This window comes from Nipponia nippon, unplaced genomic scaffold (assembly GCF_047370975.1).
Source record: "Nipponia nippon isolate SJK-2023a ecotype South Korea unplaced genomic scaffold, ASM4737097v1 scaffold_30, whole genome shotgun sequence".
Lineage (NCBI taxonomy): Eukaryota > Metazoa > Chordata > Aves > Pelecaniformes > Threskiornithidae > Nipponia > Nipponia nippon.
Genome location: NW_028262348.1, coordinates 5,033,802 through 5,050,240, shown reverse-complemented (window position 1 = coordinate 5,050,240; position 16,439 = coordinate 5,033,802). Strand labels below are relative to the sequence as shown.

The 16,439-nt window shown below is 48.6% G+C and overlaps 1 protein-coding gene across 7 annotated transcripts in view; it reads right to left on the bottom strand.

Annotated features, from left to right (window-relative positions):
* The window catches only part of OSBP2 (oxysterol binding protein 2), a 132,684-nt gene that overhangs the window by 92,758 nt on the left and 23,487 nt on the right, over nucleotides 1-16,439 (bottom strand). For 6 of the 7 annotated variants that reach the window (XM_087768830.1, XM_087768833.1, XM_087768832.1 and 3 more), the window contains one exon: nucleotides 6,858-7,066. In XM_087768830.1, the coding sequence (XP_087624956.1) occupies nucleotides 6,858-7,066 (209 nt within the window). Of the gene's footprint in view, nucleotides 1-6,857; nucleotides 7,067-9,718; nucleotides 9,912-16,439 lie in introns of those variants that run through there. The other variant, XM_087768837.1, reaches the window with a different exon arrangement.

Sequence of the window (16,439 nt, the reverse complement as noted above, 5' to 3'; positions counted from 1 at the left end):
AATGGCACTATGACTGGATCTGGCACGCTGAAGCAGAACTACTTGCTGGCAGCCTGCTTGTGTGAGCTGCAACCCTGAGAGCTGCATCTTGGCTGTCACCCACCGAACCGCACACCTAACCTGCGGTGGGATCACCGGCCTCTACAGCAGCCTTATTTCTCTCCAGAGTTGTATTTTCCCTTTAGGCTCTGCTGCAGCAGAAACTCACTCCAGGAGCCAGAGCAGAAAGCATCACCAGCACTAACAACCCTCCTCCTTCCCCCTTCACACTGCTCAAAGCTCCCGCTCTCCTACAGCCTACAAACAAGCCCCTGTAAAGCTGCTTTTAATCACTCCCTGTTTGCTAAGAAGAAAACAGCTGATTAATGCAGTAAGAATAACTAGCCAACCCAAGCAGTCAACCCCCGTTATCCCAAGTCCCAGACCCACACCACACACGGCCACGCCGAGGTGTTGGTCTCAAAGTGAATCCTCCCCCGGGTGACACAACCCCAAGAGGCTGAAAACACAACATGAAGCCCAACAGGCACAACCGAGCGATTTTGGGGAGCCTCCCTCCAGCGGCAGCCCCACCAGGATGGTCGCACAAGGTCAGCCCAAACACCCAGGCAGCTTCATCTCTTCTCTAGCAAGCAAACTGTAACTAATATTTAGGAAATAGAATAAAAGGGACAGAGCACATGCAGTAGTTTTTCTGGGCATAGCTGCTTAGCTTTTAGTGCTGTGCTGCCTAAGGACCTCCTGGGTTGCATTTTGTATACAGAAAGTTACAGCTCTCACCCACGAGTGCTGAAATTGTGCCCGAATCTGTTCAGTCTCTCTGGATTTTCTGGCTTCCTGCAGCGAGTGCCACCATTTAATTTTGTGTTGTACAAAATATTAATTATTCCCGCTTCATTTAAACCTATGACCTGATAATTTCCTCCTTGTTCTTGTTATAAGCAATTTTCCCTATCTTTTCCTGAAGCATTTACTATCTTCCACACAGCACCTTCAGCTGTTATTCTTCCAGATGGAAAATTTACTTTCCATCATCCACCTTCCCTTGGTGGAGGAGGTTTTCTTTGTCCGGTTAATTTTGTGCCTGTTTGGTTTTTTGGGGGGTTGGGGTTTGTTTGTTTGTTTGTTTGTTTTTTAAGTTCTGCTGAAACCTCTGTGAGCTGGTGTGATGAGAGCCAGGGCCTCTTCAAGAAGTGAGCATTACAGCTGCACTCGGAGCAAACCTGCGTTTTCTCTTTTGCTCTTTTCTTAGCGATTCCCAGCTTTGCTGCTGCACTGACGTCTCTCGAGCCCCAACCTCGGTGCGAGGCACCAGGTGCCTTTGAGGGAGGCTGGCCGGTGCACTGGTCTTGGCACAGATGTGAGCGCTGACCTATCCAGTTAACTCCTGCTTTTTTAGTCCCATGAACACCAAAAATGCCTTCAGTCAGCCTGAAATCGGCACCGGTTCAGGCAACAACCTGAATCACAGCATGGATTTCATCCTCTCTCCTCCGAGGAACCCCCGAGCAGGGCGTCAAAAGAAGTCAACAACTCCCTCACCTCTCTAATCAATCACCAAGCAGCCCAAGTTCATTTTGGGGCGCTTTCCAACACAATACCTAGTGTTTAAAATACCAGTGACAGATTTCTACCCTCCCCTTGCAGGCTTTTCCAAAGACCCCCTCATCACATAGCCAAGAAAATAATTCTCACATATTTACCATTCATATAATTAATTCCTGTATCTCATGATACTGCCCTAAAAAGAAAGGATATTTTTACTGCCATAAAAAAGGCATATTAACCACAGTCATCAAATACTTTTAAGTTCACATCCTCCAAGCCACGACTGCAGAGAGAAGAGCGAACATAAGGAACAGATAAAAGCGCTTCTTTGCCGCCACTGCCGCTCTACAAAGTTGAAGTTGTCAAGAGGCCAGTGCATGAGCTGACAAAAATCCAAGGGGTGATACGGGTACAATATGGTGAGCGGAAAAGGCCGGAATTATTCAGAAGCTTACAGTAACAGAGGATGACTACAGAAATCTGATTTTCAGGACAGATAAACAGCACAGGGCCATACTGAGCACCAATGCAAGCGTAGCCCATGCCTGCTCTTTCCATGGGGTGATGGAGCTGGGTACCGTGCGCGCAAAGCAAGTTTACTACATCACCAACACTTTATAAACCCAACTAGAAATAGGAATGCTGGATTTGGCTGAGCAGAGGCTAGAGGCAAGCTGTCCAGCCGGGTCTGGGACCCTTCTGTCCTAATGTTACACTATACATGTATTTTAGCAGAATTAAGCACCACGTGGTAATTGAGCAGAGAGCTCAATTGAGCTCTACTCTCACTTTCTGCCGCTAATCCACCCAGTATCACTAGGCGGGTTTCTCACCAGTGAAGCAGGATGAGGACAGCAAGCTGGCCCAGGTGACGTCTATCAGTACTTACTTATGTCCCAGCTCACGGCTCGTTACTAAAATAGTCCCAGCTACACACGGATAGAGGGGAAACCAGAGCTCCTTCAGTTACACACAAGAAGGAACAGCAAAGTCTCCCCTCTCGTACTTGGTTTGGGTATAGGTTATGCTCTTTCTTAAAAATAGAAATGAAAATCAGTCCTGTGAAAACGGCATCTCTCAGTGCACAGCTCGAGCTAGCCAGTAGTCAAGTTAAAAACACTTTAGAATCTGTTTACATCAAGAAAACTACTGGGGGAAAAGACTCTCTTCATCAACCCCAAAATAGTCTCCTAGTAGTCAAGATATTTGCAGAGTTAACCTGATTTACCGGTCCTACACCCCATCAAATCTCAAATGCCAGGAGAGCAGTGAGGGAACACTGATTTCTGCAGAAACACGAATAGAAAACCCCAGCTTACACTTGGGCACGTTTTAGTTTCAGTAGCAACTCAAGTGTGGCTCATCTCTCAAACATTTCGAAAAAGAGGTCAAGTTTTTTGGTTTGTTTGTGGTTTGTTTTTTGGTTTTGGGTGTTTTTTTTTTAAATTAATTACACACTAAGACATTGCTCCTTTTTGGATGCAAGGAGAGGAGGACTCCAGAGCACCAGGAAGCAAGGGCGCTCCCTTCCCTCTCCTGGGTGCAACTCGCCACATCCAGAGAGATCCGATGAAAATTGCACGGAGCCAAAAAACTGCCCAGCATGTGAGACTGCCCCAGCACCCATCAGCTGGAGACACCTCAGAAGCAGCTGACTCGAAGTAAACCCTCTCCTCCCCAGATGTGCCACCTCTGCCAGAGCCTGCACGTTCCTGAGCGCCTGTGGGGAACGCCGAGGATGGGCTCTGCCGCATCCCCCAGCAGCGGGCAGCGCCGGCAAATGGAGATCGCCATAAGGATGCTCCTCGTGTCCTTCCCCAGAAGGGCAGGCAGCATTGAATCATAGAATCGTTAAGGCTGGAAAAGACCCTTAAGATCATTGAGTCCAACCGTTAACCTGTCACTACCAAGCCCACCACTAAATCATGTCCCTAAGCACCACGTCTACCCGTCCTTTAAATACCTCCAGGGATGGAGACTCAACCACTGCCCTGGGCAGCCTGTGCCAATGCCTGACTGCCCTTTCAGTGAAGAAGTTTTTTCTAATATCCAACCTAAACCTCCCCTGGCGCAGCTTGAGGCCGTTTCCTCTCGTCCCATCATTTGTTAGTGGGGAGAAGAGACCAACCCCCACCTCGCTACAGCCTCCTTTCAGGTAGCTGTAGAGAGCAATAAGGGCTCCCCTCAGCCTCCTCTTCTCCAGGCTAAACAACCCCTGCTCCCTCAGCTGCTCCTCATAAGACTTGTGCTCCAGACCCTTCACCAACTTCATTGCCCTGCTCTGGCCACGCTCCAGCCCCTCCATGGCCTTCTTGGGGTGAGGGGCCCAACACTGAACACAAGTACGCAAGGTGCGGCCTCACCAGTGCCGAAACTGGACACAAGCCTGCTTCTCTGTCCTCATCCGCCCGCTGCAATGCTCTCCCAGTTTTCTGGCCTTCCAGAGCCATCGATGCTCCCTCCTTGTCAGCACAAATCCATACAGCTGCTCGCCACCCTTCGCACCCACTGGCCAAGACGGCCCCAATGCATCGACCTGGGCTCTGCAGAGCAGCCCTGGGAAACACACGGGTTTTGGGGATCACTCAGGGTAAGACGAATCAACTCAGAAGACTCCCCACATGAACAGAGCTGAAGGACCTAGAGACAGCTTCAGCAAATCCAGAGCCTCGCCCCTCCACTTGTAAAGACCCACGCCAGGGCTCTGCGCAACGCCTGGCACTCACAGGGACACAACGCTAGGAATTTTATTTCAATTCAAGCAAAACAGTCAAACCTAACGCACATTCATTCTTTACCTTAATTAAAAGATTACCAGAGAAAACACCATCAGCCAAGTGAACATTAAAGTGTAAAACAATTCACCCATGTCCTCAGCTCTAACTCCACACCACAAGGACTCAGCGCCCATTTACAGAGTGTCTTATCCCCTCGGTGTGGATCAGAAAAGCCTGGAAAAACAAGTTTGTTTTGGTTTTTATGTCCCATCAGCTCCCTGGCCTGGATCACAGCGTTGCCCCGCAAACAGCTGAGTCAGCACAACTGCAAGGCACTGCAGAACAAGCATCTGCACCCAAAATCAGCACTGCTGCTGCACTGTCCTTACTCTGAAAGTATGGCCCGAGCTCACTGAAGTTAGGAAGTCAGCACGTCCAGAGCCTTAAGACAGGAAGTCTCTGCATTTGCTATTTTTATGTAAAGACACAAACCAAAATAACTGTGCATGACTCCGGAGGCAGCATCGCTGACATCCTCCTGCAGCCCCGGGCTGGGCAGGAGCTCAGCAGCCAGCTGCCTGCGCCGCTCCACGCCTGCCCTCACATCGCCCACAGCCCGGCATTCTGAAAGGTGAAGGTAAAGGCACACATCAACCTCTCCAGCACACAAGATCCTTCTTCAAACACCTACCCAGCTAAAAGACTCGCTTCCCGCTATGGGATAAGTGATGTTCACGGGACCGGCAGCCATCACACCCATCTCACTACAGCCATGACCTGGCACAATGTCATGCTCTGCCAGGCAAAACACACTTGCCTAGAAACCTCCATCTTCTCCTCAGTCAGCTGTATTCTCCGTCAGCATTCACATACGCTCCAGAGCTGCAATACCAAGGGACAGAGGGTTCACAATACTTTATGTAATTAAATCTGTAGATGCTAGTGCCCCGGAACACAGTGTACTTAAACAATTATGGGAAATGGGTAAGTGGCTAATCAACTTCTGTCTGACCTTGTGGCATGGCTAATTATACAAAAGTCAGACCGCATTAGTCCAGGACTGGGGCTTATTCTCCTGCAAGTCAAACCGTCGGCGCTCTGGCATTCTGCTGCTCTCTACAAAACATTACATTAAGCACAGGCTCTGCCTGCGCAACACCCCTGGCAGCCAGCATCCCAAACGACCGTCCCACTGGTACACAAACGTTAATGTGCTGCCTTTCAAAAATGCGGTTACACTAATTTTATGTTGACTGTGTGTTTTCATAAGCCAGCAGCATTAGAAAGCGGTCTCCATCCACACAGCCTTGACCGCCACTCAGACGGAGAGCTGCTCCCCGCAGTCGCACCGCGGCGCGTTGTGGTTTTGGTGTGCACGCAGCAGCGTTTCCCTGGGGGAAGCAGAGGTTTTTCTTGATGCACTGACCCAACCACAACCTTCCTCAGTGGCCATGTGAAAGCTAAGCTTCACGAACACTTTACCCATGGATGCATATTCACTGCAGTCAATAGCACAGAGCAGCATCTACAGGTGTCCCAAAGCCAAAACCTGGACTAGGACAGCAAGATGCTACGTAAGCACTGCACCAAAGCACTTTCCATGGTCACACTTTCACACACTCCCTTTCTAAAACATATACGGGGCATTTTCTGAAGCTACATTTTCATTTTAAGCAGAGTGTTACAAAATCAGGTGTTCGCTACATCTTTTCTCTTGCATAAGGCCTGATTTCCAGCATTCAAGATAAGATCTGAGAGTGGTTTTATTTTAGGACAGAGGAGGTAGCCAGCTTTTTAATACATTCATGGGTTTTGTTTTCTGCAACTTGAAGCTGTGCTTGTTTGTGGAAGAAAACCAAGTGTTAATCCCAGAAGAGTTATGAACATGGAAATATTTCTTTAGAAATATTCTGTTTGTTAAGCACCTAACCAATCCATTACACAACAAAGCAGTAAAAATGACACTCTGGGGAGGAGCTGCATAACAGGCAGGGGGCTCTGACAGCTTTTCATAATGCAGCTGTCCCAAACACACACTAAATACCACACCATAGCATAGTGCGTGTAGGATGGAGAAGGGGAAATAGGCATGGAAAGAGACAGCTCAACTAAATGTATGTGTCATTCACCTACTGAACTATCCTAAGCTATGGGTGAATAGAAAGACATGGCTCTGGCTCTGCGTGGTGAACTGGTGATCCCTGGAGTGCCACTCGCCACTGCACTCAGTGCCTCTTACAGCATCTCCCTCCACACAGACCAACCCGAAGTCGCCAGGAGAAAGGCACATAGGTCCTGCCTTCCATAAGAAGTATTGTTATTTCATTTTTTCTGACTCCCTACTATTTACAGTCATTACCAGGGGCTTTAAAGACCTGCTCAATGCTGCACAACCAGACGAGATGATGTTTGGTGCACACAGTATTGTTTAAAACCCTTTGTGTCTCTGTGAAACCACCAGCTATTTTTAATCGCGTATGAAATAGTATCTGCCAGGATTTCTGCACAATTTAGCAAGCACAGAAGAGCTGGTTCACAAGGAGGTTTTAAACAGGATCCAGTTGCACGTTCACACACTAAGACGCACTCTACCTGACTGGTTGTTCCTCATGCGGATGGCTTTCGCTTTGGCCAGCTCCAGGGCCGTGACCCAGCGCTGCCTCTCCACTTCCGAGTTCGCCTTTAAGTGGTACGTCCTTCCCCCGTTGGAAAGCACGATGTTACAAGAGTCCTCAGTATCGATATGAGCCGTGGACAGGTTGATGGTCCCGCGACATGTGTGGGCCATTTCTGCCTGCGTCCTGCACAGGAAAGGAGGGAAAAGGAAGCATCAGTCTCCCTGCACCCGTCCTGTCCCCAAAACACCACCGATGCACTCTCCCACCCAGCAGAGACCCATGGAAACATCCTAAGCAGGCAGTAAGCACGTCAAAGCCATGAAAGCTAAACAAGCTCCTTGAACAGAAAAACAAGGACGGGCTGCAGCATTTAGATAGAGCTTGTTCCCTTGTACGAACATCACCCCCATCATTTAGGCTGCTGATTTCACATCCTGCTGTGCCAATTGCTTCTGGTTGCCCTAAAAGTAAAATTACCAACTGCACACCACTGGCTTTTCTCGTCTCATTTACATTGCTGCTTTTCTTCCTTCTCCCTGCTATCCCACCACAGCATCTAGTGTTTTGCGGCTCTTTATATCCTCTCTCTTCAGTCACTGTCTTTTGTCTAGGTATCCTAAGATCTTGCATGCAAAGATCTCCATTTGTAGGGCAAATGAAAGCAGCACAATTCCTCTTGAGCTGTTACAACACCTTTACTACTGGCAAAATTGCTTGGTACTTCACTAGGCTCACCCAGATGAGCAGGCGGCTTTCCTGGGACTAACTTCCCCAAAAACACAGCCCTCCTCCTACCCCAGCTGGGCATACCAGGGAGAACCCACCCTGCAGCAGCCTTAACACACGACCATCCCACTGCTGACAGCCACGTCCAGGACTTCGTGTCCAGGGGCCAAAGCACCCCAGGCTGTACGAGAGCACAGTACGCTCCCGCCCCACACCACACTTCTGCTGGTCCCGACCAGGGACAAGGCACAGCAGGTTGCTTCAAGGCCATGACCCCTCCAGTATCCACAACAGCTGCTGCTCTCTCTATCACAAAACTATTTCCACACCTTCAGGCGTTCTTACCTCTCCATGGGCTTTTAGATCACTTTATTTTTTTATTTACTAGTTTTCCTCTTTCCCCACGCCAGCTCTCGCGGCCCCAGGAGAGCAGCCAGTCCCATGCTGCCTGCTTGCCGAGGCAGCAGCGGGTATCGCACCGGCTGAGAGCTGCCTTCTTGCACACAGAGACAATTTGTCTTTTCAGAGCATGCAAGCTGTTGAAAAGCCACATAAAAACCAACAGCCACTTCTTAAAACATGACTTAACATAGTGTTTTCAGAAGTAACTAAAGTCACTTTTTTAAAAAAAAAAAAAGTCACAAGGACTAGGTTTTTAAAGGCACTTGGACACAAAGACAAATGCCTAAGTAGTTCCAAAACTGCCTCTACACCCACTGCTGCATTGCAGACAACTAAAATAGCTCTACAAGCATTGAGCCAGCGAGTCTTCAAGGTTTCCCACCAGCCCAGCAGACACGCTCAGACCAGCCAGCGCAGGCACAGCCAACCGCGTCACCAACGCTGTACAAACACCATCAACACCAGGGCAAGCACAGCAGCCACCGGCCTCCACCGCCCCGCTTCCATGCTGGTGGCCGCACGTTCTCCAGCCGGGGGGTACAGCGGCTGTAACCCCCCTGGCTCCTCCAGTCAGGAGGGGCTGAGCAGCACCTGGAAGCCAGGACCTTTGGACAGGAGGAAACAAGAGTGTTTTCCTTGATCCTTCCAACTTCTACCACGGATCTTTTACTTTACTCCATTTTTTTACTTTTATTTTGTCCATCCCCTTTCCCATGCAGTTCAGCTCTGCTGCATACCCACCCCCCAATCCCCATTCCTCACCCACACCTTCACAGAATCATAGAATCGTTAAGGTTGGAAAAGACCCTTAAGATCATCGAGTCCAACCGTTAACCTATCACTGCCAAGTCCACCACTAAACCATGTCCCTAAGCACCACATCCACACGTCTTTTAAATACCTCCAGGGATGGAGACTCAATCACTTCCCTGGGCAGCCTGGTCCAGTGCCTGACTACCCTTTCGGTGAAGAGGTTTTTTCTAATATCCAACCTAAACTTCCCCACTGCCCAGTGCTCCCCTTACCACACTGCCTATCGCTCCTTGAAAGTGGGACTACGATAAACACACTTGGCATTAGACCACTCCTGGGTCCACAAACATTCCCCGTTCCCCCAGCACCCACAAACCACTGACCACCTTGCATTTACACTGCACAGCAAGGTGGGATCCTTCCCGGCTTGTCCGTACTACCGACCTCGTTAAAGAGCTGACGTAGAACAGACATCATTAACACTTAGAAACTTCAGTTCCTCCGTGTTTTCCTCCCTTCTGCTGCCGGCTATCACTTCCCATGGGACAGTTTAATCTTGCCCAGCATGTTCACTATTTTCACCCACATAAGTAGTCAAAGGTCCTAGGAGAGTTTTAAGGACCCTAAATCCCCCTAAGTCCAGGTGACCATCCTGGGGGAAAGAGATAGGAGCAGGACAATGCTATCATAGGATGTATGAGCCTCATGTACTTTTAAACACCTCTTATCTGAGTCACTTCCAGTCCTCTCTCCAACCCTTTTCCTGACATTAAGACATGCTGGTATTGGGCAGATGTCAGACAGTCATTGGAAGGATTTTGACAGTATTTCAGCTAAATACATTATTACGCAATTGCTCATTGAGTTGCAGTAGCAGGAGGAATCACAGTCATTTGTAGGAATTACCAGCTCCTTTCATTCCCCCCCTCCCCAGCCCAGCAGCACAGTCCTTACCCAGGAATGTCCCCCCAAGTCCTTCATTCCTCAGTTCTTGCAGATGGACGCCTGTTTGCAACGCCCCAGGGGTACAGAGGGAACCACCTGGTTCCTGGTTCAGTGGCAGGACAGGCTCTTGCTTCATCACGCCTCATCAGCCTCAGCATTTTACAGAGCAGTTTGCATCGGCCACAGGCAGTTGGCATGAGCACCACACCTGAGGCTGACCCTCCCAGAAGCATTTGCAGTGAAGTAACTCAGAGCACAAGGTCTAGCGAAGAACTGGTGCTCCTCACTCACCCAAGTACTTTTTAAAGAAGTTCAAGCTTGTTACTTGAAGTATTTTCCAAACAGTACACAAGGACGGGAAAAAAACCACTTATTTCCAACTGGTTTTGAAGGTTTCAAGGCTATCTGTTGCATGATCAAGCATCTAACGCTGAGAAGACCTCACCCCAGATGCACAAGGCTGCTTCAGGCTCCAGAAGCAGACCACCACCCTTGCTCATAGCCTTGAATCACCAGTTATGTAGCTCTGCTTCAAGTCCCATGTCTCTCTCTTTCCACCACTCTTCTGCTATTTTTCTCCACTTCTTCCTTGTTTCTTTACCCTAGGTGTCTTAACCCAGGTATTTGCTCCTAAAAATATGGCACCCCCAGACCCAGTTCATCCTCACCTGGATTTAAGGTGCCCCAGCTGGGCAGATGTCTTTGCTGATACTCACATAGTAATGCCAAGTCTCTCCCTCTGACCCTGATCCCCCTCTAAACACAGAACCCTCCCCATCTTCATTCAGCTTCACATTTTATCGGGGCATTCCCAGTTACTCCTTTTTTCCTCCCTCCATCTCAACAGCGGCCACCCATCACCCTGCTCCACAGCTCTCCTCAACTCTCAGGTCACTAATGACACCTTCATAAATGCACTGAAGTCCAAAAGTGATCACTGGCCACAGCTTTTCCAAAATTTTAAAATCAAGTCACATCTTTTAAAGCCAGAAGCTGAACAAGTCACCAGAAGCTGAGCTTACGTGAAGATGCAGAAGCTTCCGTGAAGACACGCAACACCAGCTTGGCAAGTACAAGACCATTCCCAGGTGCCAGGAGCATCTCCCCTTATTCCTGAAAGGTTCAAGGCAGTTTGCACGTTGCTTCCTTCTCCATGGCCTTGAGCATGGTGAGACAGCCCCATTGCATCACACAGGCAGGGGTACAGCAAATCTCTGATTACCAACACGGTCTGCACACAGCATCTGTGAAAGCCAGCATGGGCTCACGATGGCCTTCCAATGCCTCCTGGCCCTGCTCCACGTGCTGATGCAGCAGAGACGAAGACCTTGGCTCTTGCTCCCCAAGGAACGCATCACCAGGCAGAAGCCTCTAGGCCTCTTGAAGGAGGTTTTACAGGCATAGCCTAGAGTTGTTTTCAGAAAGATGGAGTGGATCATAGGATGGAGATATGGTCCCTACCAGGGGAGAACGGGCAGCAATCCAGAGAGATACTCACTACCAACCTTATTGCTGGGGTTGCATGTTATGCAGAAGGAAGCCATTCTGGCTGAACATGAACTCAAATCCCCAAATCCCCACAACCCCAGCTATGGTATTCCGAGGACTTCTCTCACCTGCTCAGCCCTGACACTGTTTTGCAGAATAGATTTAACCCAGGGCCACATCCGAGCTCGACACGCAGACCCAGAAGCCATGCAGAAACGAAAGCCTCTTGGTACCTCCTGAGGACTTACGGTTCATGCCTCGCAGCACCACGAGTGAAGTTCAAACCCAGTGTACAGTGTGGTTATGCTTGCTTGCGGGGGGGGGGGGGGGGGTGAATTTGGCTCCAAACGAAATCAAGCACTGATTTTCATTTCCAAAGTCATCCTCCTCATCATGCAGCACGTACTGACGTGTTCCCAGGAGGGATTACTTCCCACCTTGAGAGAACTGCTAAAATGATTTTCTCTTCTACACAAAACAAAGGTCTCCAAGGTGACTTCACTAAATCAATTTAAATCATATTAAACAGCCTTGCTCTCCCACCCAACAAAACTGTTTCGGTATGGGTTTTTGTTCTTTAAGCTACCTTCCCGTGCCAATCTGCATGGGAAATCAATCCCTATCAATCAGCACCCACACACGAGGCAGGCGCCTGACCCTGCCCTGAGCCAACAAGCAAGCAATCTCCTCTGTCCGCAAGCAGGAAAAAAATTAAGAGGTGCCCTTCAGAAGCACTCATAGTCAGACGGATCTGCTTATTCACCGCTAACCGCTCAACTATTACATAACGTGATCCAGGCAGATTTTCCGATTCTCAACTTTCTGCAATAATCTCAGTGCTGCACATATGGGGGAGCATGTGGGCAGGCTGCAAAAAAAGCTGAAGGGAGGGTAAACGTGGACATAGACCACAGAGAGGTGGATGCAGCTGAATATCTGGGATTTTTTGGTTCTCCCTCACAAAGCTAAGCAATGGGATTCACCTTCAGAGCTATGAAGTTATAGCTGTGCATGGGAGAGATGGAAGAGGACTGCCTTGCATACAACCCTTGCCAACGTATACAGCAAGAGGGACTATGCAACATGAGAAAAACAATCGTAAAAAATACCTGCAGGTGTTAAAAAGCAGGGAGGACTAAAGCACCCATCCAGCAAGGGGAAAGCAAACGTCCCGGGTGAATATAACCCCTTCCCCCACAGAGCACAGCGGTGAGATCCTTCAAAGCGCCAGGGCAAGCTCCATGTAAGCCTTGAGCTATTAACCGAGGCGCAGGCTGCAGTGCCCTGCCAGGGGCTGCACAGCTCGGGCACATGGCTCGACAAAAAAAGGCCATGAACTATGGAGACAGATGTGATGGCTTATTCCCAACGTCACTCTTTTGGCAAGAACGGTGCTGCTCATAGATACATTAGGATCATCAGAAAGGAGATTTTCTCTAAAAACACAAATATACTTTATCATGATGCCAGCAGGTCCCTATTCCAGCTGTCAAACCTGCTCTGGATGCACAGGTCCCAATTCCTGCACAGATTTTGTCAAAGCTATCAGAAGATGCTGCTCTGAATACAGCCGTATTCGCTTTTTTTATTTCAACAGCACACAGGACACAGTAATAGAAATTTCAGATTGGCATGATCACTCAGGCACCCTACCCACAAGTACAGCAAAGCTCCTGTATCACAGCAATGTGCAGAATGCCAGATTTTGCAAAAACCTTCGAAGATCATCTTGTTGTTAAAATATTATTTGCAGCATTTCTCTTCTTCTTTTTGGACTGGAAAAACCTCTTTGGGTACGTTAATAATCACAAATCTAAACATACAGAGCTTGACAAGGCAACTTATCAGTATCAGTTCCTTAAAAAGGCCTTCAACATAAAACTCCTGGAGTCTAAATTTTAGCAACTCATATTCTGCAGCCTGACAGATCAGCTACATGCCGTAGTGCAATAAAAGAACAGCAAATCACGATTTAAAGACCTGCTTTCCAGTTCTGAAGGAATACTTGAGCTACACAAGGCTGCTCGGTATGCCAGCGCTATGCAAGAAAAAGATGCTCCCACTTTTCAACAACTGTAAGAAATCTTACTATATATAAAACAATGAAATTCCTTTGTAAGAGCTCAGAAGACAGATTTATCAACAGAGCAAAGAGAAGAAGGTGAAAAAGTAGATAAAATGTTTTTCATCTACTAGCTCCACAATTTTGGTTTCAGCGATATCACAACAGCCAAAGATTTAGCTTCAGATGCTGGTAAGATGTTGCTCATACAGATTTTGCTTCCAGCTCTGCTGGAAGTTAATAGGACGCAGCAAGCAATAAACAGCCCCAGCTCACACTCTGCTCCCAAGCACCATTCATTTAAAGCAAGCATGCACAACGGATGCTTGGGGAATTTCTCTGCTAAGATCTCGTTTCCACTGGCAAGGCTCAACGCCATTTCTGGATAGCCTCGTCTCCCCTAAAGCTCGACTTCTTTTCTCACAGCTCAGACAGGATCAGGCAGGGAACTGAGACTGCTCTGCACAGCACCTGCTTTCCAGGCCACCAGCAGTTATTTCGGCGTGCTTTATAGCTTGAGCACCGACAAGGAGATCAGGGAGAGCACAGCAGCCTGACTTTGAGACCATCTGCAACCCCGGCAGCTCAAGAGCTACTTTGGTCCAGCCAAGCAGAGCGGATGCGACACGTGCAGGGACGTTGTTTCGTTACATCCTGGCTGGCAGCATCCAGCTTCACCAGGGTGCTAAAAACGCTCAGGCTAGCAACTGCGCAGCTCTCCAAACCAGCTTATCCACAAAAAACTCAGCAGGATGCTACGCAAACACAGACATCAGGCTTCTCTCCTAAGCTGGGAGGGCCAATGCTGCCTGCTCGTGGGTTGCCAGCATCACTCTGTATCACCAGGCACCTTCACAGAAAAATCCAAACACAATTTAGGTTACACCCTGAAAAATGACCTCCTGAAATACGCTTGATCTCTCTTCCTGCAGATCTTTGTCCCATTGTCTCAAAATCATTTGGTTGCTATAAGCCTCAGTAACCAGCACACCTGATTCAACATCTTAAACACTAAATTCCCATCTTATTACTCTTACAGCCATTCTGCTTTCCGGTGTAAATGTAGGTCACTGTGGGGCTCAAACTTGTCCCTGTGCTGATGGCCACAGCCACCTCCCCGTGACAGCCTCGGAGAAGCACAAGGTGAGCAGCGTTTAAAGACTCACGTGTTCTTGTCTTTCCTATTCCAGTGTATCCTGCACCCTGCGGTTTCGCTCACTGCAATCACGTCACGACAAGTAAAATCTGGGCATGACATTAAAGGCTGCATTTGAACCTCCAAGTCTCCAACCACACAGTTAAGAGAATTCACCCCCAGTATAAGCGAGGATGCTAAAGCCAGCATGGTTCACGAGAGCCGTCTGAGTCATTGCTCCCTTGGGAAAGCAGCACCGAGTCTTTAAACAGAAATCTGCTGTGAGCTACAGCCCTGGCAACAGGCAAGAGCCATCAGCAGACACACTAGACCATTTGCCAGGTTATCACTCAGCTGCTTGGTCACTGTTTACCAATCGGGAAATATTTTCTAATTTAAATAGCATTTACAGGAAAATCTACTGCTGTTGCTGTGCAATCTTCTTGGGTTTTTTTTCTTTTCCCTCCCCTCAATGATTACTAGAGCTGTAACAGCTCACGATGGGCAGCTGAAGTTTTGCAAGGAAGTTCTACTGTCCACGTTTGAGTTTTGCTTGTAGGTCCAGGAACAGCACCACTGCGACAGCCGGGTCCTGCAGGTCACGCACTTCGGCGGGGACGATCAACACAGCGCAGGGACAGAGCCAAGCGGTTCACTGCCATCAGGATGCTCCCAGCTTGTCCTCCGTTATGAAGGACTCAGGGAGAAAATAAGAAATATATGAAGAGTGTGAAAAGGAAAAGTCACAGACTATCACAGAAGAGAGTGAAATTATTTGTGGTTTGGGGGTTTTTTTGAGTCTCCGGACGTGAAGTATAGACACTTTACAGCAGCACTGCTGTTACGCGCATTGCATGAAGCTGGACACAAATCCCAGGTCCATTTCTGGAGCTGGCAAACAGACACCTCGAAGAGCTTCCCCAGTGAGCTCCACCACCACACTGTATTCGAAGAGCCAAGAGCTCAAAAAAAGTTTTTGACTGTCATACCTCAACAAAAGTACGAACCTAGGCTTCTGCACCAGCGCTGCAGATCACACCCAAAAACCAATCCAACACAGCCAGAAGTAAACACCGCACCCTTGCAGCACAAACCCAACATGTTGGGGCACCCTCCAACACACCAGGAGATCTGGAAAGGACGGGATGGATAAACATGTTGGTCTGGAGATGCCGGTACACCTCTGGTGTCAAAGCAGCTCAAGGACCCAAATCACAACTCACAGCCCAAGAACTGAAGGGCGCTGTAGCAAGACAACTGTTGTCAGCCATCCCTGAACACCTCCACCCTGGCTGCCCTGGCCACCCCACCAAATTCAGCCAGCCCAGAATCACCTTACAGTTTAACACTCGCACAGAGCCAGGTAAACAACACCAGGCTTTGTATCCGTTCCCCAGTTTTCTCAGCAAGACAATGAGGATAAACGTTTCCATCCTGATCTATCGGGAAGAGAGCAAGGCAAGAAAAACTTGTAGCGTAGCAGATGGACTGCAAAGCAACACATCCAGGAGGCATTTCCCCAATTATAGAGAGGGAGTCCTGTTCCTGCATCTGCTCGGGGCTCCCTGACAGCCTATTCCCTCCCACGGGGGGAAGGTAAGTCCCCAACATTTGCAGCTTGGGAGCAACAGTTCAGCACATCCCGGTCCCAGGGAGACCGGAGGGTTTCTCTGCAGAGGGCTGTGGAAAAGCATCACCCCCTGCAAAGCACAGCGGTCCAAGACACAGGCACAGGTCGCTGCACTCCTACCTTGCGTCGCATGACCATAGATATACAGGCAAAAGAGAGCAGGTATTGCTGTAACTACCACAAAAAAAAAAGAAATGCACGTTGGAACTCACTTAAACATGGGTGTTTTTCTGATAGAGAAGCGGTACATCTCCAGAAACAGGTAGGAAACCCAGCTATATATGGCTGCAAAGCATCCCCCGACTGAGTCTGCTAATTGTTACTGTTTCTACCAATATTTCGAAAAAACGCAGGCATTCAATACAGAAATCATGCCAAACTCTCACACTCATGTTTGTATAACAAGATTATCTCA